Below are 23,170 nucleotides of genomic sequence, written 5' to 3'. Positions count from 1 at the left end.
GTCTATTTTTTATTTTTTAAATTTTCTTCACATGAAATTATTTACAAGTGATTAGAGGACACAAAAATTGATGTGAGGTATTTGTCTAGAAGAACTTGGAATTGAAATAAAAAAAATAATAATAATAAGAGGAAGTGAAGAAAAATGCTCCAACCATCGCATTGTTCAATGTGTACCAAACCAAAAAACAGTGTACACCCTTTATTTCACTTCCTTTTCCTTTATTCAATATAAACTTAACAAATATAAACTTAAAACTACCATAATTAAATACTCCTAACTAACCTAAAACTAATCTTACATTTACACTTCATCTACAAAATAAGTGTCCATAACTGTCACTATTTTTTTGTACAGCTTTATCGAAGAGGTCTCTGCTTTACACCTTTCCTGCAGAGATGCATAATTCCGATCTATTTCGGCCATTTCCTTTTGGATTTCCCTCCGTCGGTTATCCATTTCAGCCATTTGTCGCTTCATGGTAACCAACGCGGCCTCGCTAGATCGGGCAGCTCGTTCTGCTTTCTTGCATCTCTGCAGAAAAACACTCATCTTTTCACTAACCTCTCCGATAGGCTGTGGCACCAACACCTCAGGATCCGCCGGTGTCGCTGGCAGCGGTGGTAGTCGCGTCACCAACGGCGACAATATCACCAACTCCGGAGAAGGACTCCTCGGAATTTCCACTGCTGCTGGTGCTGCTGCTGGTGTGGAGGCCCTCTTACGAGAGGTCGAAAAACTACCTGCATAAGGATTAGTCCTATTGCAAGTAGCTCGGTACTTTGAAATAGGACCAACCTTTGCTGCAGGTCGTTGGCAAACCTTCTTCACAGCCCTGACTTCCTCCTCCTCCTCGAATAAGTCAGGGCTAGAAGATCTGCACCTAACTCGCGAACGCGAAGTGGTTGGCTGGTCAACCGTCACCGCTCTCGAAGATGCTGCCTCCTCCTGGTCAGCGGACACCGGCAGAATAGACGCCACAGCATTATTCACCTCCTGTGTATTGGTTGCCATTCTGAAAAAGAAGAAATAATACAAAGTTAGTTGATATAAAAAATAACATTCCTAATTTACTTACTCAAATATCAAGTTGGTCGTTGGAACGTACTGCCTTGTTGTGGAGTGGACTGCTCTCGATGAGATGACTTCTCGAACTGAATGTTGTGGAGTGCTCTCCGGAGGGTATCGACTTCGATGCGTGAGCGGTGGGAAAATGGTGGGAGCGCACATGCGCGATGAGGGTAGGGGTGTGCATGCGCAAATGTTGGGAGTCGGGGGGGCGGGGCTTCGGGGAGGGGAGGGGCGGGGCTTCGGAAAGGGGCGGGGTATCCGAAAAGTTGGTGGCGACGGGGGGGGGGGGGGCGTGGCCCTAACGGGCCACGCCCACTGCCTGGGCTCCGCCCAGGTGGGTGGGGCCTCCGGCCCCAGGTAGGCGGGACATCTGGAGAGACATCTACGCCCTCTTCGCGCGCGCGTTCGTAACATAATATGCAACCGAACACCTAACCTAACGTATTAACGTATTAACGTAACCTAACCTAGTACGCTAACCTACCGCTATGCAACCGAACACCTAACCTATCGTATGTATTAACGTAACCTAACCTAGTACGCTAACCTACCGCTATGCAACCGAACACCTAACCTAACCTAACCTAACCTAACCTAACCTACAGTAACTATTAACCTAACCTAACGAGGGAATACTAACCTAACACCTAACCTAACGTAAGTATGCAGCTAACCTAACGTAGCTATTAACCTAACCTAACGAGGGAATACATTCACCATGTTGGTTCCATTAATACATCATCAGTTGGTTTTGGTTTTGGTTGTATTATTCTATGATTTGGATTAATGTTCAGTCCTGGATATCCCAGTCCACCTGATGATGATGGCCTGACTTTATAGTTTCTCTCCAAAACTTCTTTATGGTTTTTCTCCAATACTTCAACTCTCTGTTCCAGTACATCATACTTTTTCATTGTAGTCCCTGTTATGTTTGACATAGCATCAAATTTTTTATTTGTAGACGCTGTTATGTCAGACATTTTTATGTCTACATCACTTGTAAGTTTGTCAAATTTACGAGTGAAAGTTATCCGAGCCTCTGCAATTTTATCGTCAAATGCTTGCCGGGCGTCCCGAGCAATATTGCCTATTGTGGATTGTATTGCAGCTTGTAGGGCTAGAAGTATAACTTCCTTTGCTCCATTAATTTCCCCTTCAAGATATGATACAGTTACACAATCACTCTTGTCAATTGGTTCACTTGTATTTTTCAATATTTTCCTTTGCATGTCATAATGACCATCTTTTGTTAATTTAAAACCATTCCCAGGAGGACCTCGAATGACATTACCACCCCATTTTCTTTTTCTACCAAACTTATCGATTGTTTTAGACATTGTGCACTCTACGATGATTCTCTTCAAACTGATATTTCTGTCATTTACATTATACTATATATTGCAGTAATTGATTAGGGAAATAGAAATAATACAAATAAAATTTTAATCATTTTATATTCATTACAGTAATACATATACATACATACATAATACATTAATATCACATTACTTCTATCATATATTATTAATTATAAATGGCTACATAAATATCAATATTGAATTTTCCGGTTTTGAAGATATTGAATGATATTTCAATCATTGATCTCGGCAGATAATAAATTAATCAATTGATCCAATGGAGTCTCCTGAGATTGTGATTGTTGAATAATATTACTTATCCAACGAATGTTCTCATTTGGATCGTTTTCATAAAATTCAATATCATTATGACCCCAAGGAAGAGTGTGGGTAGTATTCGGAATGATAAATCATTTATCATCGTGATATGATAATGCAACTTTATTTTTTAATTCAGTATACATATCATGTAACACGCTTCTAAATGAATTCATCTTTCTGAATATCATACCACCTTGTTCGACGATTTTTTGATAATCTTCGCATGTCAATTCATTCTTTATTACAGATCGTTTAACCCCTTTGGCTTTCTTAAATTCACCATCAACAGATTTCACATAATATGCTTTAGCACCTGTACCATAAAAACTCATGATTGGATCATTTGGAAATTCATCTTTGAAGTTACCCAAGACTGAACTTGTTACTGGAATATTGAATTGGTTAACTATACTGTAATTGGATGTATCAAATCTACTTATGTTAGTTTTTATGAATTCATAAAAATTTTCTGTGTTTACTTTAAGAATGAGCGAGTCGGTATCTGTGTAAAGTAAAGAGACATTTTCATCAAAGTGTTGTTTGATGCATCCATAGAAAAAGTCATACATGACTGTTTTAGATAATTCTAATATGGAAAATCCCAAATATAATGGTTTATCGTAATGAACCTTCACTCTACCCAATTGAATGGCAACGAAATTATCAGTGAAAATTGAACAATTTTTGAAATTTGGTTTGGCTATGAGAGTGCTGGCACCTATATTTTTCTTTATATTTTCCCAATGTGTAACGAGTCTAACATCAATTCGATTATCTACATTCTCCATTGTCTTTCCATACACCGCATTATTCATTAGTTTATAGAAATCTTTAACAGATTTGTTGTTAGACCTATTACGCATTTCAGTATTAAGATCTATATAGGGTTTCATCCAGCATGATTGTTTGAATTTCAATACTCTATGTGTATTCATTACAATCAATCCATTTTTGACAGCTTGCTGTAGATTCCTATAATGAACAATATATTTTCTTTTATCATTCAAATTTGGAATTAATTTGGGAATTTTCGATTGTGTACGAGGTGGTATTATTTTTTCGACTAAAAATGGAAGGTCAGAATGTTTATCATGCAACTCTTGTGGATAATGAATGTCCACTTCAAATACATACCCATACGGACTATCAGTACTCACATCCATCACATCGAGATTAAGAATTTCATTTGGTGTCAACCATGTAAATTCACTTGTTGGTAGAGGTTGTGACATACTGTGACCGTATAGATTTGTTGCATCTAAATATGTAATGAATGTGGAAGGTTCGTTGGGATTATAATTGGGTAAAAATCTATTATTTGCTATATGTTTCCTCTCGCTACATTGACTAATTCCACCTCGTATACCTTTTTGAAAAAAGTGAATCATATCAATGTCAGTTAGTAATTCCAATTCAACATTAGTGAACTTCAACATGGCATCCCATGATAATCCAGGTGCAGTGTAATATTGTGCCGGATCTAAGTTATATATCTCTAAACTTGTGGTGCGGAAGTTTTCAAAAATATCACATAGTAGCAATACATCCGACTTCAAATACAAATCAGAGTATTCCCCCAAATTCTGACACTCGAATAAATTCCAAACTTTTCTAGCCCTATCATAATCAGTTTCCGATATATGTTCACAATTGAGTGTGTCATAAAACTGATTTTTTGTCGGAAGTAATGGATAATTCAATTTGTCAATGTCATCAACAAAACTATATGGAAATACACCTTTCTGTCTCATCAAATTGAATTTCTCAATTTGTGGGAAATGTTTGTGCATCTCCAAACATTGATCGGAGGTCAAGTTTGCACCCAACTTCTCCAACGAATTAGTCATAAATTTATAACTATCGATAAATCTCATTTTGAGATAATTCTTCCTAACCACACCATCTTTATCGGTATAGCTGTGTGTAAAGAGATGCTTCGTGAAAGATATATATTTCTCTTTAGTTTGCGGGATAACATCAACTTTCTCTTTATTCCTATACAATTCTTTTATGAATAAATGACAATCATAACCATTCAAATTATGAAAAATGATAGGTATGAAGTTTGGTATTTTGAAATTTAAATTACATTTCGAGTGAGCGGCATGTGATCTTTTCTTTCCTGTGACATGACAATGATCTCTTACTTTGACGTCACCATCAGTAAATGCTTTATTACATATACCACAAGTTCTGGCTGCAACAAACTGTTCTTCTTCTTCGACAGTTTGTGTATCCATTGGTTTAGGGTTTCTGAGATGATTTTCATGTATCTCTTTCAAATCATCTTCAATGCTACTCACAAATTTCTGAGCTGCATCTACACCCCTATATGTAACAAATTTTGTCAAATCATCATTATATGAACACTTTATCAAATAAGCAAATGAATATGGGGCATGTTTGAATGTTTTAATCGTGTATGAACTTCCAGGATTTGGCTCATTCACATGAATCGGTTTAAGCACTGATTCAAAATCAGCATACACTACAAATGGCACCCTCATTTGCCTCTCAAAGTTTTCAAACATTAGTTTATTTTCCGCAACCATTCTACCATATTTATTGATCTTTAAATTAGTAGTTGGTGTTGTGGTACTAATGTGATTACAATCATACATATTATGACGTAAAAGCAATCTCTCATCAGAAAAATATATCAAACATCCGTCACAAAAATATTTTTTCTGTCTATGAGCTGATAGTTGATTAGAAACTAATCTTGAAAGATCTTTGATCCAACAATAGTGACCATTACCGGAGTCATCAGTTATAAACAACAAATTGACATGTCTCCGGAGTCTTCTCTGTGAGTATCGCAATGGACCAATCACTTCATACTTCATTTTACCCTTCTCAAATGTACTCTCTAAACCGTAAACATTAATTGAAATATCATTCCTATCTTCGAATATTTCGATACTCTTATTATTAACTTTAACCGGAAAATCCATACCTGTGACATCTAAAACAGTGGAAAAATGTGGATATGACGTAAGTTCGGACACTCGACTATCTGCAGGATATAATGCTGATGTTATAGCCCAAGCAAAACAATATTGATCTTCATTACGAACATTCACAACAGCTTTCTTCCATTGAATACATTGAGGCAGCTTCACATATGAACGTCCTTCCAGTGGACTGTATTTATTAATGTTGACCTCGAGAAACAATATTTTTTCACAAGTCCAACCTGAATTATAAAAAAAAAAATATTACTATTCAATCTTATTGAAATTTTTAAAAAATAAATACCTGAGTCACGATCCTGGAACTCAGTCGTTTGAGCCACAATTACATCACGGAATCCATCAAAAACAGCATTCAAATCTGAAGATTGGTCCACTATTTTATTTTGGGAATTAAATGACTTCGTGTCCCTCGAATCATCAGTCTGAAGAATATAATTCCCAAAAACTTCCATATTCACCTTGATGCTTTTATGGATCCTGATGGCTGATTCCAGTAATTCAATGACCTTCTGCCTAATCTTATTGAAAAATGACATGTAGTCACTGGTTACAATCGAACTCTCCACCCTGTATGTAGCAATGCGGCAATTGAATGCATTCGTTATAATTTGAACACCGTCAGACAATTGAACACATGCATTATTTTTATGACTCATGGTTCTTCGGTGAGAATTCACTTGGGTCATAGGAATTGTCACATTACAACAATTGCACGTATACATAGGTGTTGCATTATCCACTCTCACCCGTTTCACTGCAGGCCCTCCTTGGCAACTCTGGAGCTGATGCCGACGAAGATTATCACTACGAGTGAAAGATTTACCACAGTCACAGGAATACATTTTATATAATAGTTCTCACTAACTCACTTGATGTAAACTGACATAGCCAACACTCGTACGTTTTTTAAATACACTCTGATAGGACCCGTCAAGACGTCATAGCCAACCCCACTTCTCAACTACATGCGCCAAGATTACCTCCCAACTGAATGCGATAACAGATGTCGATATACGAGCAAGCACTAAGCAGTGGTCGTTGCGGTCTCGGAGAGGGTAGACGCTAGGCAAACGGTCCTCGGCTGCCGTTGTGTCACCATCGATAGCGGGGCTAGAGCGAACCTTCATCGCTTCGGGAGAGGTGAGGGCAGACCGATGAATACGCATTACTCTGCCACACGTCGTGGAGTGAACATGTCGCTCTCTAGCCGTTGAACGGTTATTGCTGTGACGTCACTCCACTACTAACTTGGTGCCCTAACACCGATGGAGCATTTATTACTTGGAGGATCTTCGAAGTATGCAGACGTATGTTTGTACATAGACAAACAAGCACATGATGAAACCCTGTACCGTGCATTCTCCTACACACACACACACACATAAACACACAAAATCTCATATGAAAAAAAAAATCTGAACGATCCATGCACCAGACACTTCAAGGTCACAACGCCTTGACTTCACTGCACAACAAAAAAAAACTTCACCAAACAACAACCAATAAAAAAAGCAATTAATACGTCATAGTGGTGGGGGGAGGCCGAGAATCAGCTGTAAACAACTACTTGGATCCTTAAAAAATTTCTCTATTGCTAAAAACAGCGTTTGTTGATTAACAATGTTTTTTTGTGACTAAATATTAAAATCAACGAACCGGTTTTTTTAAATCATAAATTCTATTGTTCTTCAAGATTTTGAAAAATATTTTTTGTATTCTTTTTTAATTGTCTATTTAAAAAAAAATGTTATAAACAATTAAAAATTTTTTAAATTTTTTTCAAACTTTCAATATTGTGATACCTTGATACCTGTCTTTTTCATCCGCTCCTCCGCTTTTATAATTATAATAACTTTTAAACTATTGCAGATATGACTCTTCTCTATGAACTCGCTCCCTTCCCGATGGTTTTATTTGATAACAAGGGTATCATGCGAGAGTCTAAAAAATCGGAATTGTATGACATACTGAAAACTACGACTTTTCGTTCATATGATTTGATTGGTTGTATGTTTGTTGTTGATGGCGATTTTCTTTTACACAAATTACCATGGAATGTAAAGAAAACTTTTGGTGAAATAATTGGTTATTATAAATCTTACATTTTTACCATACATCATTTTAACAATACAACGTCTATTATTTTTGATAAATCGGGAAAGGAATCGAATTTCGTGTAAAAATTTTTATTTGTAAATTGCAAAGCGCTTTCGGCTGTTACACCATCATCAGTGTGATACCTGTCTCTAGTCTAATTAGCAATAAATTAACATTTAGTTAACTCAAAAGATAAAATCAATAAGTTGTCAAAAAGTGGAATCTACAAACTTAATTGCAATGATTGTGAGGCCTCATACATTGGAAGGACTTGTAGACCTTTGAAAGTTCGAATAAATGAACACCTGAATAAACCTGACAAATCAGCATTTGGTCAACATATCAAATTTAATAAACACAATTTCAGCCCCAATCGTAATTCACAAATTCTAAAAGAAGTCAATTCGAAAAATTTCAATAGGTTGGATTTTCTAGATGATTTACAAATAGACAAAGAATTACACAACAACTCCCTTTGCCTGAATACGCAAGTACAATTAAATAGATCATATATTCCAGACAAAGAATTACACAACAACTCCTTTTGCCTGAAAACGCAAGTACAATTAAATAGATCATATATTCCTTTACATAGACGATTAAATTAATCATTTCAAAAATCAACATTTCTCAAAATCCCAATTGAATGTTTCTTTGCTCACTTTGGAAAACTTTACGTACTGTGGTCACTAAATATATCATTTGTCAAACCAAATATGTTCTGTAATAATTGAAGACTTTGTGTCAATGTCAAATTTTCACTTCCTTTTCCTCCTCGTACTCGGCACGTTGGAGATGGTTTTGTTTAAAAATAATTTTTTTGAATATTCAAACAGAAATATTCACATTTTGTGCAAATGTTTGCTTATTGTGATGTTCATGTCCACTCACAGTGGTTTTTACTAAAGTTGTTGTACCTTAAGACAGCAGGATCTTCTTGTATATAATTGACGAGTAAGTAATTCTAAATATCATTGAATATTACTTACTTGCAGGTATCGCACTGATGATGGCGTTACAGCCTAAAGCGCTTTGTAATTTACAAATAAAAATTTTTTTACACGAAATACGATTCCTTTCCTGATTTATCAGTCACGTGTATGCAGTTTTAACAAATCTCACCATATTATTTTTGATGGCTACGAAGAAAATCTTCGTAGTGTCAAATCTTATGAAAGGTTCAGAAGATATCGAAGATTTCGTCAAGATATCGAACTAGCTGGAGAGCGAATTATGCTGGCCTTGTACGGTCAATTCGATACTAATTCAACATCAGGCACAGATTAAGTACAAATGCGAAAGCTTTGATGCCGCCTTTGATGTTCGATGGCTCAAAATTCGTAACCTTGAATATGATGTGTATACCACCTCGATATACACGGAGAAAAAGGTTTGGTTGATTTCAACGATTTCCTCTTAATGTACACTGAAAAAACATGCTTTCGCTATTCACAGACAAAGTGATGGTATTTTTGTGGTACATTATAATGAAATAAAGAAACTCGCATATTGACAAATTTGATTACAGAGATAAGTAGCATTTTTTCCTTGTCATAGTTCTTAGTTTCTCACGCAACTTCATCTTTCGTGGAGTTCCACAGCTCAAAAATGCTGGTGTTTGAGTACTAGTTGTTTGGGAGACCATACAACTTGAAGAAGGTGAAGAACTCTGACCTGGGACTGGGAAAAAACTCTAATGTAACTAATTGATATAGTGAGGATACATATGTTTGATAAAACTTTTGATTCACCCTAATTTTTTTTTAAACTGGTACATACATCATGTGTGTAAAGAAATATATGAGTTAAAGGAAATCAAAATAACCCCACATAGAATAATAATTGATATTGTTTTCTTTCCTCATATTTCATAAAAACATACCTGACATATCTGTAGCTGGAGGAGAAGTAAAAATAATAAAGTATTATTTAGAAATGCAGAAGATATTACAATCAATTTGTAAACTTGGGACACAACACAGGGATTCATCAAAAAAATATGTACTGATAACATGCAAAATGGTACTCACCATCCAAGACAACAATTTTCATAGGAGGTCCTTCGCAATTTTCATCATCGATAACTTCCAAGGAGTGCTTTGGCACTGTGAGGAAATATGGATGGAACTGCAGACTTCTTTGGCAAAATGTTTCTCACATACCCTATAGTTTCTATGCAAGGCATGGATACTTTTACCTAATAAATCCTCTCTGTTACATAACTGCAGCCAACAAGCAGCCCTAAAAAACATGAACAAAATATCAATTTATTTGCATGGGACATTTCCAAATGATTATAAATAAAATATTCAAAAAGCTGCGTTGAGATAATGCTGTGAAATGAAAATTATTAACATTCACCTACCTTGAAGAAACCTCTGGAATTCTGAAAGAACTTGTATTTTCCCCAGTTTTTGTAAAACAACCACGAACAACACAAACTGTTACTCCTTTGCGAAACATTCTCCTGTGTAAAAGATATTTCACTTATTCACAAATTTTATTATATTCCAATAGTTATTAAAATAAAAGTTGTAAACAATAACAAATGAACGTTGAGTGAAAAGTGAGGTTGAAGTTAAAACAACCTGTAACCGCACATGTGTATACAAACTAGGTTCTGGCGGGAGGCCTAGCTTTCGCATCTGTACTTAATCTGTGCATCAGGCCAGTGTCGTGTTTCTCGATTTTTAAGTATGATTGCGAAACCAAAGACTGCGATCAACTTAGCGAATTTACCTCCAACAACAATAGCAACACATTTACACTCATTCAGAACGTACTATCAAGTTCAGTTTTGGATTGGTAATTATAATTTGAATCCGGAAGATTGGGGTTGGATCAAATCTGAAACAATGTTCCTGCTAATAAAAACAATGGAAAAACTGGGGTTTTTGATGACTTGCTTAAGATGGTTAATTGTGCCTGCATAAAAGAGTGTACTAATCGATGAAAAATTTGAAATTTGAAAAAAGATCTGAAAAGATCAATAAATGTGCGTAAAAAAGTCCCGTCTCCCGAAACTGTATCTCAATTATTTATAATTTTTACAGAGCCCTGAAAATAGAGCCAACAACGGGTAGTCTGGCTTCCGCGCGCATTCCGTCACTCTGACTTAAAAAAAAATATTTAAACATATTAAATGCGAATATTGAGAAATGAAAAAAATCATGTAATGTTGGGATACATCAATAAACAATAATCCGCAGTCAAAAAATTGTTATCCCAATTTTAACATTAATTATGCATTTATTAATAATTAACTTTTTTCTGAATTGAAAGTTTCTGTTTAAAAAACTTCTACGAGTTAAGTACTAACGAAGTCTTACCTTTCGACATGTGATTAGGACGAGTTGATACAGCTTCCATCAAGACCACTTCACCACTCCAAAAGAACAGAATAGAATCTGAACAGCAAGTAAGTTTGTGGTAGAAACTTTTTTTTCACAGTTCCGATGGCCAACTCTCTCAGTTTGTGCTGATATTTTTCTCGGAAAAAGTATTTACTTCTTGGGAGAAGCGTGGTTTCACACCAAGGTAAGTAAACGTCTCTCTAGTATGCAGATAGTGTGAAATTGCACAATTTCTATTTGTGTAAGTTTCAATTTATGTATGTGTTTGAGTTCGTATTCAGCGCAAACTTTTTTTTTTAATTATGGTTAGGTTCATTTGTTCTGACGAATGTCACTGTGGTGAATGAGACTGTCTCACCTTCTTGATTGGGACAAAGCAACTGAATGCATTTAGAATGATTTGAAGAAATAAGCTGATTGATTGGTCAAGATCATGCGATTCGAATAATGTTAACCAAAACCATGGTCTCAGTTCCATAATATGGATTTTTCATATCTATATATTAGTGAATAATTATGCGCGGTTGCTGTTCGATTCTGTTTTTAATTTTTTTCTTAAACACTGATATCACTCTGATTTGTTTCATAGAATCCGGAATCAAATTATGAATGAAATGATCGCTGATAATATTTTTTATGCTTTTGGTACGTGTACGAAATTTGTTTTATATCTGGTACTATAATAATGATCAATCTTTTGGAATTCATCACGATGGATATGTTGTCTCAATACAATATGGCAGAAACAAAAGGTGTCTCATATTGAATACTTCTGTTTCCTGAAAACATTTTTTCTGTCACAAGTATACGGTTTTTTATATATACTCTTCAATATTATTCTTTGAATCAATTCTAGTGATGAGAAAAGGAGCAATCTTATTTTCTTCATTATTATTTCCTACCACGTAGTAACAGCTACATCCATCAATTTTTCAATTGTAGTGATTTTATGTGATTTTTATTCTCAAATCCCCCAGCAATAACATCATAATTCATAGGACTTTTCATCAGACATTTTAAAGTATTTTGTTTCGAGTATATCACGTGAATTTCATTTCATATACTCCAAAGTATTTGAGACTGTCCGTGAATTTAATTTTGATGACACTTTTTGCATTGGAGATGCTGATTTCATCAAAAATGGCTAAATTCATCTGGAATGAGGAGAAAGCCATGAAAACAGTTTTATCAACATTCACTGTTAGAAGCGACTAGGCAATATATTTCTAAACCGAAAATGAATTTCCTTTGTAAATTTACAACCGTGTCATCTGCAACGCTAATTATATCTTCCTTAAGTTGTAATTTATAAATGTCATTTAAGTAAACATTGAATATAATTGACCTGAGAACTCTCTTGAGGAACCGCAAATGGCATTGATCTATGTTTACTCAGAAGAATATGCCCAATTTTAGCATACTACGTTCTGCTAGCTAGATAGTTTTTCATTAATATATGTATGATATTCCCTGCCAATACATCAAATACCTAATTGATGTTGACCGACATATCAAATGCCTTTTCTGAGTCTGTAAAAATGCTAATGGTTGTTGATATTCTATCTACATACCTACTAGTGTAATTTGTGATGTGAGACTGAAAACCATATATACTCTAGACATTCAAATAATAATAATAATGGTGGAATGGTGGAATGATGCCCTCTCTACTCTCGAATAAAATCCTACCGGCTTGCCGCACTGAGGCAGAAATCTTAGCCGGACAGATGCAGAAGGATGTTATTCTTGGCTCACTGCGCTTGCTCATGGCACATGATTCTCGTTCCCAATGATCAATTACCACACGATGTGGGAAGTCGTCGTTGGTTGATAATGCTGGCGCGCCCTCCCGAATGTATCGGGGCTTCGGGGGATAGGGCCTGACCACCGCATACTACGGTAAAAAATAATAATTTTAATAATAATTGTTTTTATTGATAGGAAAGAAAAAAATACAATGTATGGAATGAAATATATACAATCCAGCTACGTACCTAGCAGAAGGCAGAATTCATTTTCTGATCTTGTCACGAATGACTTAATTAGAAGTTGCTCTTCCATTCAACTTCGAGAAAAAAAATGGTACATGCACAACATACGTAAATCCTAGATATATTTGAGTGCCAAATGCACCAGAATCATTTCTGTTAGTACTAACAACCATAAAAAAAACTAATGAAAATCAAACTGTATGAAATGGTCATTTACATTAAAATTATTTCATTGACAGAGGAGTTGAGGCAATTTGTGTTCCAGTAAGTAAGTATTGAGTTTATTTCTATAATCTAGCGCGGAAGGTGATTTTAGAGAATTGGAAATTCGATTTCGGTTCTGTGGCGGGGTGTAGTAGGTTGATTTCTGAATCTCAGATTCAAATTATGGATGACTGTTCTATATCTTATTTTGTCGTGAAGATAAAGGGGTACTTTTGTTGTTATAATCTTATGGTAGGTTATTTTAAATTATTATAGCCACGTTTTATAATTTGGGGGACATGAGAGTTGAATTTAAGGGATTGGTCAATTATGAGATCAAGATTTTTCGTAGATCCTGTCAAAGGCAACTGATGCTTGCGCAGAACGATATCGATATTTCTCTCACATTTTTTCCTCATTGCTGTTCGATCAAATAGCATTACTACTGTTTTGGAGGGCAGGGCTTCTTTGAGGTTGTGAGTAAGGATTTTAAATCTTCATTTATTTGCTCACAAGCAAGTGCTACAGAAGATTCCAAAAATCGTTTATAAATTTGGGTGTCAGCTGTCAGCGTAGCTTTGAATTTTGGTGGAGAGGTCATTCGTATTGATTACATCTGTATTGATATGACCTGTCACTATATGTACAGGTATTTTTCCTGATGTATTGAAATACACCAAAGTTATACCTCTTCATAAAAAAAGAGGTGTAACTCTCAGTTACACCTCTCGAAGCGAAGCAGTAACTCGTCTTGATAATGCCATCTGAGATGATGGCGAAACGTCGACTATCGAATAGTACAGAACGGATGAACACCCGGAAGAACAACACATCATATTCTACCATCCGTGAAAACCTACATTGTAATATATATATATATATATATATATATATATATATATATATATATATATATATATATATATATATATATATATATATATATATATATATATATATATATCTAAGATAAATAATTGAACGAATAAGTAGGTTGACTAGACAATTTCAAATACATGGCTACAATACAAGACAAGAAAACTTCATTTGATTACGAAAATACCGGCTTCCTGTTTCTCAAAAGAATTATTTGGACTATAATCTTTATGATATGTTAGCAACAGAAACAAAGACTCTTAATTTACTTTCATTAATGAAAAATAAAAAAAAATCTGCAACATTGTTTTTACTCGGTTTCTTAGTTCACTCAACATCTCAGGTGTTTTCCTATGCAATTTTGAACATGCTCGCGATGCTTGTAGTAAAATTCTCCTGTTGAGTGTGTGCAAAACCATAAGTGTTCAATTTGTACATTCTAATATATTTCTACATATATACATTACATCTATATTCTGTAAAATGATGACTATGTATATGTGTGTGTATGTAATATAAGTTTTAAAAATAGACACATCTTCAGCTGTACGATTGTCTTAAGTGTTTGTGTTTTGTTTGAAGGTGGTTGACAATGTTTCGTGGTGTTTCAGTTCGGACTTCCATAGTCTAATATAATATAAATTGATTTGAAATTCCTGAAAAATATTAAAAAGATTAACCGAAAACAAGAATTCTATTTGAACAAAAAAACTGAAATTACAAAAAAAATACATAAAACCAAACAACAACCAAAAAATAAAAATTGAAATAATAATAAAGGCTGAAATTAAAAAAATATTATTAACAAAAAACGAAAAATAAAAATCAAAAGATTTCAAACCAAGTTATGTCACGACGTTTCGGTTGTTAGAATCAACAATCGTCTTCGGGTGATAACTGGACTTATTTCTCCGAGATCCGACTATTTATAGGTCATTCGAGTGCTTTCACCTATCCCCTCTTCTCTCTCTCTATCTGCTTCATTGGTTTTTAGCGGGAGATGAACGTTTGGCGGGAGTTGGTCGTTTTTCGTTTTATTAGAGGTTTTCATATGTTACGTATCTCTACACTTGCTTGACTAAATGCGTTGTTGGACAACATATACGCGGCTTCTTTGAATTTTCTCCTAAACCAGTGTTCCTCTTTGTGGATGATTTCAGCTTGAGCCCACTCGATATTATGTTGATGAGCCCAAACATGCTCTGATATTCCGGATTTGCTGGTTTTCTCACCGCTGTGTGTGTTTCTTATGCTTAGCAATACGAACTTTCAATGGCCTCTTAGTTTCACCGATGTATGATTCTCCGCACTCGCAGGGTATCCGGTAAATGTAATTCTTGGAATCGCAGTCCGCGTATGGTGGCCTGCTTTTGGTGAGGCTGCTACGGATAGTGTTCCCAGATGGAAGCAGGTCCTGATGTTATACTTTTTTTGGTTGTTGTTTGGTTTTTTGTAATTTCAGTTTTTTTGTTCAAATAAAATTGTTGTTTTCGGTTAATCTTTTTATAATTTTTCAGGAATTTGAAATCAATTTATAATTATATTAGACAATGGAAGTCCAAACTGATGAAATGTTTGTGTTTTGTTTTGACCCATGTATCAGATTTTTATTCATGTATTTTACTTTGAGAAATTCTGAGATTTTTACTATGTGGTACCTTATTTTATGATTTATGCTATACACAGTAGTGTGTGTTGCATCAAGTTACTATATTACATAATTTTTTTTTCATTTTCCAGATAGCCCGTTATATCAATTATTCATATCAATAGACGGTGATAGATATATACTAGCTAATCTAATATTAGTTTTGGTAAAAAAATTAACTTATATCAATAATATCGAAATGAGATATTTTTACTACGGAGTATTTGAATTAAATGTAAGTTTTTATAATATACAGCAATTCCTTCGTTTTGATTAAATTGATCATGTATGAGACATCATATTCATCTCGAAAATATGAGGAAGGATTTCCAATCCACAACATTATTCCTGAAATAATGATATCAAAACTGTGGAAGATTTCTCAACTAATTTTGCAGGAATTGGTTTTTACATGAATATGACGATATAGACTTGGTAAATAATGTGAAAATTTATTTAGTACCTCATCCTAACATGTTACAACTTTCACATCATTCGGCTATTAATCATTCTTTTATAACAAAATTATTTGTGAGAGAATATTTCTACAGAACGGGCACGTGCTTTGTTAACTTGTTGATTTTGTCACTTATTACAACATTAGCCAGTTATACGGGATTCTAGTCTAGATTTAAATTGGAAAAAAAAAAGAAATTACTATCCGGTATTACCAGTCATGAACAGTTTAAATGGAATAACGTAACGGGTTAGACGTTGTCGCAAAGTCGTAATTAACTGCGAATAGAAGAGTAAATAAAAATCTTAGCATTTCTACTGCATGGTTTGGAAGGCATCTCTTTCCGCAGTTATTTTCATTGAAGATTTTCATATATACTCGTAGTATTCCAGGAAGGCGTAAATAACATTTAGGTACTGAATTATTTTGAAGTGGAAATTTGTTGAAATTTTAAGACGAAACTTGGAACTTTGTTAAATTCTGAAATTCAATGAAATTCTGGGTTCAAAGTTGGAAGTTAACAAAATTCTAAGTTTTGAAGCTGAACCTAATGAAATTCTGCGCTTCCAAACAAAATTCCGAGATCGAAGTCGGAAGAACAGTAGGTATTTCGAGATTTGAGTCTTATATAGTTTCGTTAAATTCCGACTTCGAATTCAGAATTTCAATAAATTTCGAGAAAAAAATAAAAGGAGTTTATTCCATTCACACTAAACAGTTGATGAAGTTTAAAAATTGACTATTTGAAATATTTTTCTTGAACATATTAAATATAATATTAAACCATTTCTAGAAACATGGGGACTAATTTTTTTGTTTCCGATGGGATTCTAGGAGAGCTTCCCAAAGTTGTCGATTTCAGAGACTGGTCAAACCACCAACGTCGCGTCGACATAAAAAGTCGGCAAGCAAACTTGTGTCACATCAATAGATCGTTCTACTTATGTCTCGCTTGCGTTTACTCAGTGATTTTAATAAAGCACATACTCGTGTTTTATCTCCGGTTCAATAAAAAAAAGCAAATCTAATGGCTGACCCATAAATCCGGTACTTCAACTATTGATACTATTATCCATCACTCGATTATATCTTATAGATCGTCAAACATTCGTTGAATTTGGTTCCTGCAGAATCAAACCCATAATGGGATTAAATTGCAATAAAAACGAAATTATTATTATTATTCTCTACGACTGGCTAAATCTGACTGTTAATGCCTTCTGAGACCCATGTCCAACGTACAACGTTGAAAGATGCGTCCTTGTGAGAAATTTTGCTTTAAGACTGTCAACCCGGAACTGTCTACCTAAATTACGTATACACTCGTATATATATATATATATATATATACAGGGTGTTTCAGAATTCGACGGACAAACTTATACCACGTCATTCCTCTTGCAAAATGATGAAAAATGAGGTAGGACATGTGTGTCCGGAAATGAGCCGTTTTAGAAATACAGGGCGTTGAAGTTGCAAAATAAAAAGACCCTTTTCGTCGTAGCTCCCGGACTAAAAGGAATAAATTAATGAAACTCAGCAAATCGATTACGAGCTAGAATGTGCTTCCTCCAGTGGTATGTTTGCTTCAGTATCAGTAGCCAGTGGCGTTCCAGCGGGGTAATAGCTTATATTTCCCCCCTTATTTTTTACGCCACTGACTTTATATCCACAACCGTCTTTTTTTTGAATTCCTTGATCAATTTTACGTAAAAATCAAATAAACATTCACTATGAAAAAACCAGTAGTTTTCGAGAAAAATTGAGTTGAAACTGATAGGTGCTTTCTCATATGGGAATATTAATAATCGAGTAAAATAATCGAAATTCCAAAACCGAAATTATTTGAATTCTTTCATCATTCTACCATTCATTGTGTGCTTGAAAAATTATTCACTTCGGCAACATATTGCGGATTTTCTACCATTTTACCAACTTTTTTTGCAGATATGTTGTGAGCCCACAGACCTACTGAATGGTTTTACCTATAAATCTCGTTATTTTTTAATAAAATGTTCCATCCAAACGATTTTCAAAGACAATTACGAATAGTTGGCAAAACTGAACTCAGAATGTTTTATCGAATTATCTTCTCTCACTGGGTAAAAATCCAAGTTTTATCGATTAACCAAAATACCATTACTTGTTTCAACCTTAGCCATCTACAATGTTTCCTGGGCATATCTATTATAGTTTTGTCAGATAACTGTACCGATATTCTCGAGTTCTTCAGCCACTGGTTGAATAGTTTCAGAATACATTCACGTGACTTATAACAATCTTTGATCCACCTAAGCAATGAGGATTACTTTATTCATTGACAACAATAAATTTGTTAGGGGGCTGTGGAAATGAAATGAGATTCGTATGACACTTCCAAGTTAACGTAGCTGTCAGAAAGTGTTTGATTGTGTATTTCGTATAATAAAAATGAATTTTACATTCGAAGAGTTAGCGGACATGCACCTTATTTATGGAAAATCGGGACGAAATGGAAGGTTGGCACAAAGAATGTATCGTGAAAATTTTCCTGGAAGAAATAGAATTCCTAATTGGAAAACGTTCGAAAACGTGGACAGAAGACTCAGGGAAACAGGAAGTTTTTTAATTACCAGAAGGAATGCAGGTATACAGAGAACTGTAAGAAATTATATCACAGAAGAGGAGATATTGAACTATGCTGCTGAACATCCGTCTGAAAGTAGTAGATCTATAGCTAGAGTGCTCCATGTGTCTTCATCATCCGTTTGGAGGACTTTGCATGAACAGCAGTTATACCCATATCGACTGAGAAAAGTTCAGGCACTGAAACCAGAGGACTATCCAGATCGAATTGAATTTTCTCGATGGTTTTTAAGTATGTGGAGAAATAATCCGGAATTTATCAAGCAAGTGTTATACACTGATGAGGCAAAATTCACAAGGAAAGGTATTTTCAATTCTCGCAATAGCCATATTTGGGCCGAGGAAAATCCTTTTGCTATTCATCCTCATGGCCATCAAACAAAATTTTCATTGAATGTTTGGGCAGGAATAGTAGAAAACCGTTTAGTTGGTCCTTATCTTTTACCAAATAATTTGAATGGGGACAATTATAGCACTTTCTTGGGAGGAGTATTGCCTGAATTGTTAGAAGATGTTCCTCTGAATATCCGGAATGGAATGTGGTTTCAGCACGACGGTGCTTCTGTTCATTTTTCGTTAGCTGCTAGAGAGTACCTAAATCGGAAATTCGGTGACAATTGGATTGGTCGAGGTGGACCCCACAAATGGCCTGCCAGATCACCAGATTTGAATCCTGTTGACTATTTTCTTTGGGGTCATATGAAGTCACTGGTTTATGAAACAGAACCAAAAAGCCAAGAAGAATTAGTCGCCCGCATTCAAGCTGCATCGATAACGATTGCCGAAAATTTAGAATCAATTGAAAAAGTGCGATTTTCTATGTTGCGCCGTTGCAGATCGTGTATAAGTGTTGACGGAAAAAATTTCGAACAATTACCCTATTGATTATTCATCAGATGTTCTCATTATTATTCAAAAGCACATTTGAATTTTCAATGTAAATTTCAAAAAGAAATTCGTGTTTATGACTCACTGTTCTAGAATTTCAACAGTATTGTTTCTTATCACATTATCTAAAATATGTGTAGAGAAGGTATATTTTGAACATGATATTTCTACTCAAAGATGAATTATGAGTACCGACATCCAACTAAGAGTTATGTAATTAGCTGTAAATAGACAACTTCCATTTCTTAATTTATTTAAAAAACTTCATTTACTGACTAGAGTTAGCGAAGATCTTATCAGATGGTTATTCAAATAAATTGACTTCTTCCAAATACATTTCTCTTTTTCAGGCGTATAATTAGAGTCTACTGGTAAAATTTTGTTTTTCGGCTTCATCTGTGAAAATTTGAAAACACTGTATACTTTGAGAATGTTTTTCATTTTCTTATTAATGAATATTCTTCAAGATATTTACGATTCTACAAAGAGAAGTGTGATTTCACGAATGGGAAAGACAGGATAATTGTGAACAAAAAATAATTTTCCCAAAATCCAGAATAATGGTGTTATTTTAGGATTATTGGAGCCTAACTCAGTCGAGATTCCGAATGATCGCAAATTTTATTTGGGGTCACTTTTTTTCAGATCACAAAGTCACTCGAAGATCTGAGAACAATGAAAACATTTCAACAATGAAATCTATTGACAAGCACGAAAATAAGCCTCAAGAGTTATGATTTGTCATTACAATATGCTAAACATAACAAAAATTGGTACGATGATAGAAAACCCACAATAATTACCATCACTTGCAAGCGCTAAATTAATGGTAAAATCATAAAAGAGTTCAAATAATTTTGGTTTTGGAATTTCGATTATTTTAATCGATTATTCCCATATAAGAATGCACGTATCAGTTCAACTCAATTTTTCTCGAAAATTACTGGTTTTTTCATAGGGAATGTTAATTTGGTTTTTACGTAAAATTGATCAAGGAATTCAAAAAAAAGACGGTTGTGGATATAAAGTCAGTGGCGTAAAAAATAAGGGGGGAAATATAAGCTATCACCCCGCTGGAACGCCACTGGCTACTGATACTGAAGCAAACATACCACTGGAGGAAGCACATTCTAGCTCGTAATCGATTTGCTGAGTTTCATTAATTTATTCCTTTTAGTCCGGGAGCTACGACGAAAAGGGTCTTTTTATTTTGCAACTTCAACGCCCTGTATTTCTGAAACGGCTCATTTCCGGACACACATGTCCTACCTCATTTTTCATCATTTTGCAAGAGGAATGACGTGGTATAAGTTTGTCCGTCGAATTCTGAAACACCCTGTATATATATATATATATATATATATATATATATATATATATATATATATATATGTATATATATAGTAGAATGGAAATAACGGGGTCTCTTAGTCAAAAAATCAAAACTCTCTTTTACTTTGCAGAGTTTTGATTTTTGATTTTTTGACTGAGAGACCCCGTTATTTCCATTTTACTGGACATATCTCCAGTCGCTAAGATTCTCAACTTTATATATATATATATATATATATATATATATATATATATATATATATATATATATATATATATATATATAATTCTAATTGTAATTCTATATACTAGATTCTATTCTGTATACTATATACAATCGTGGAATTATTGGTATTTTTTACTTGAATTGAAATCATTTTTCCTTTTTTTTTTACTTCAACATAGATCTCTTTGAGGAATAGATTGAAACCGTTTCTATCATAATTCGTTTATAACATTGAGAATATCAATATAAATATAGTCATTATTAACCTTTTTAAATAAATCAAATGTCAGAATAAACGTCAAAAATTATTAGTACCTAACAGTTCAAACTCTTCCATCAGACTTCAATCATAAAGTAGCTGCAGATTATAGGAACACAAATTTATTGTCTATGGGAGACGTAGAAAAGGGTAGGAAGATATTTCAGCGATCTTGTTCCTCGTGTCATACAGTAGAGAAAGGGGGCAAACACAAAACTGGTCCAAATTTGAACGGTCTTTTCAATAGGAAAACAGGACAAGCTAGTGGCTACTCGTATAGTGACGCCAACAAAAATAAAGGTATCATCTGGACGGAACAAACTATGGATGAGTATCTCGAGGACCCAAAGAAATATATACCAGGGACAAAGATGGTTTTCCAGGGATTGAAAAAGAAAAGCGAGAGGCAAGATTTGATAGCATATTTGAAAGAGGCTTGTAATTGAAAGTATTTCCATTGAATAAACAAAACTCAATTTGACTAAAATGCTCATTTCATTCCTTGTTAACAAGTAAGTGGTTGGAAAACCCTATCAAGAGGTGAACAAGAATCCACGGAAAAGAGTGGGTTATCTTCAAGGCATTATGAGCCAAAGGACTATGCTGTTAAAATTAATGTTTTATCAAATAGTGATATTATTTCTTTCAACAGTTTCATACCCAATTTTTATATCAAATGGCAACAGAGCTTACGAGAGTGGAATGATAGTAATACTATTGATTGACAATTTAAATTCTTGAGGAATCAAAAGGCAGATTTATATATAGACTGATCCAAACTAAGTTCACACCATTTTCGTAACAGCAACAATTTTATGCTCGTTAAGATGCAGGAAAGTGAAAAATGATTGATAAACACATTCAGAGTCGAATGCCTTCTTCTCTGATGAAAAACCATGTAGATAATATTTTGAAACAGCGAATTGACACAGTGGTTAAGTGTCCGGTTCTCGACCCTAGGTTCTGCTTTCGACTTGATTTTCTTGCCGGAATTTATTTAGCTTCATCATTTCTAGCTTGATAGATGAGTTATATAGCCTATCCAGAAATTAAGGCATATTACATTGTAGTCGAAGCTATCGATGTAGCAAAAAAGTTATGGTAAAATTTTACTTTATGGGATACTCACGAATTTTCGAGTTTTTTTATGTGATGGTAGGAATTCAGAACACTTTTTATTTTTGTCAGACTCAATTAGTTTTCGAGATACAGCCTGTCAAAGTTTGTATGATGTCATATTTTACCTTTTTTTATTAAGCAATAAACGATTGCAATTCACATATTTTTTATTCAACACATCTTTCTCCATATCATCAAACTTTTTTCTATCCCTTTTCATTCCCTTATCGACAAGTTTCTTGAAATTAGATTGAAATTCCATAATTTGTCACATGCTAAGTTAACCTAACCTAACTCAGCCTAACCTTACTTCAGAATTTTAAAAATCTATGTATCCTCAACATTTAACCTGACCTCCAAATTCTGAAAG

The 23,170-nt window shown here is 34.4% G+C and overlaps 3 protein-coding genes across 4 annotated transcripts in view; 1 reads left to right on the top strand and 2 right to left on the bottom strand.

The window, feature by feature from the left end:
• pip (heparan sulfate 2-O-sulfotransferase pipe) overlaps positions 1-23,170 on the bottom strand; it is a 530,582-nt gene that overhangs the window by 177,472 nt on the left and 329,940 nt on the right. The window lies entirely within an intron of this gene.
• Positions 302-1,490, bottom strand: LOC141483940 (uncharacterized). The gene is made up of 2 exons (XM_074179043.1): positions 1,079-1,490; positions 302-1,015 (listed from the first exon to the last, which is right to left on the bottom strand). The coding sequence occupies exons 1-2, from the start codon at positions 1,483-1,485 to the stop codon at positions 304-306; spliced, it is 1,119 nt and encodes a 372-aa protein (XP_074035144.1). The 5' UTR covers positions 1,486-1,490; the 3' UTR covers positions 302-303.
• LOC111506404 (cytochrome c-like) lies at positions 21,735-22,168 on the top strand. Its single transcript, XM_023161458.2, has one exon. It carries the CDS (start codon positions 21,813-21,815, stop codon positions 22,125-22,127), a length of 315 nt encoding a protein of 104 aa, XP_023017226.1. The 5' UTR covers positions 21,735-21,812; the 3' UTR covers positions 22,128-22,168.

This window comes from Leptinotarsa decemlineata, unplaced genomic scaffold, assembly GCF_025532065.1.
Source record: "Leptinotarsa decemlineata unplaced genomic scaffold, Ldec_3_MD MMD2_tig00004307_RagTag_RagTag, whole genome shotgun sequence".
In the NCBI taxonomy this organism is placed as follows: domain Eukaryota; kingdom Metazoa; phylum Arthropoda; class Insecta; order Coleoptera; family Chrysomelidae; genus Leptinotarsa; species Leptinotarsa decemlineata.
This window is presented reverse-complemented; position numbering and strand designations above follow the sequence as displayed.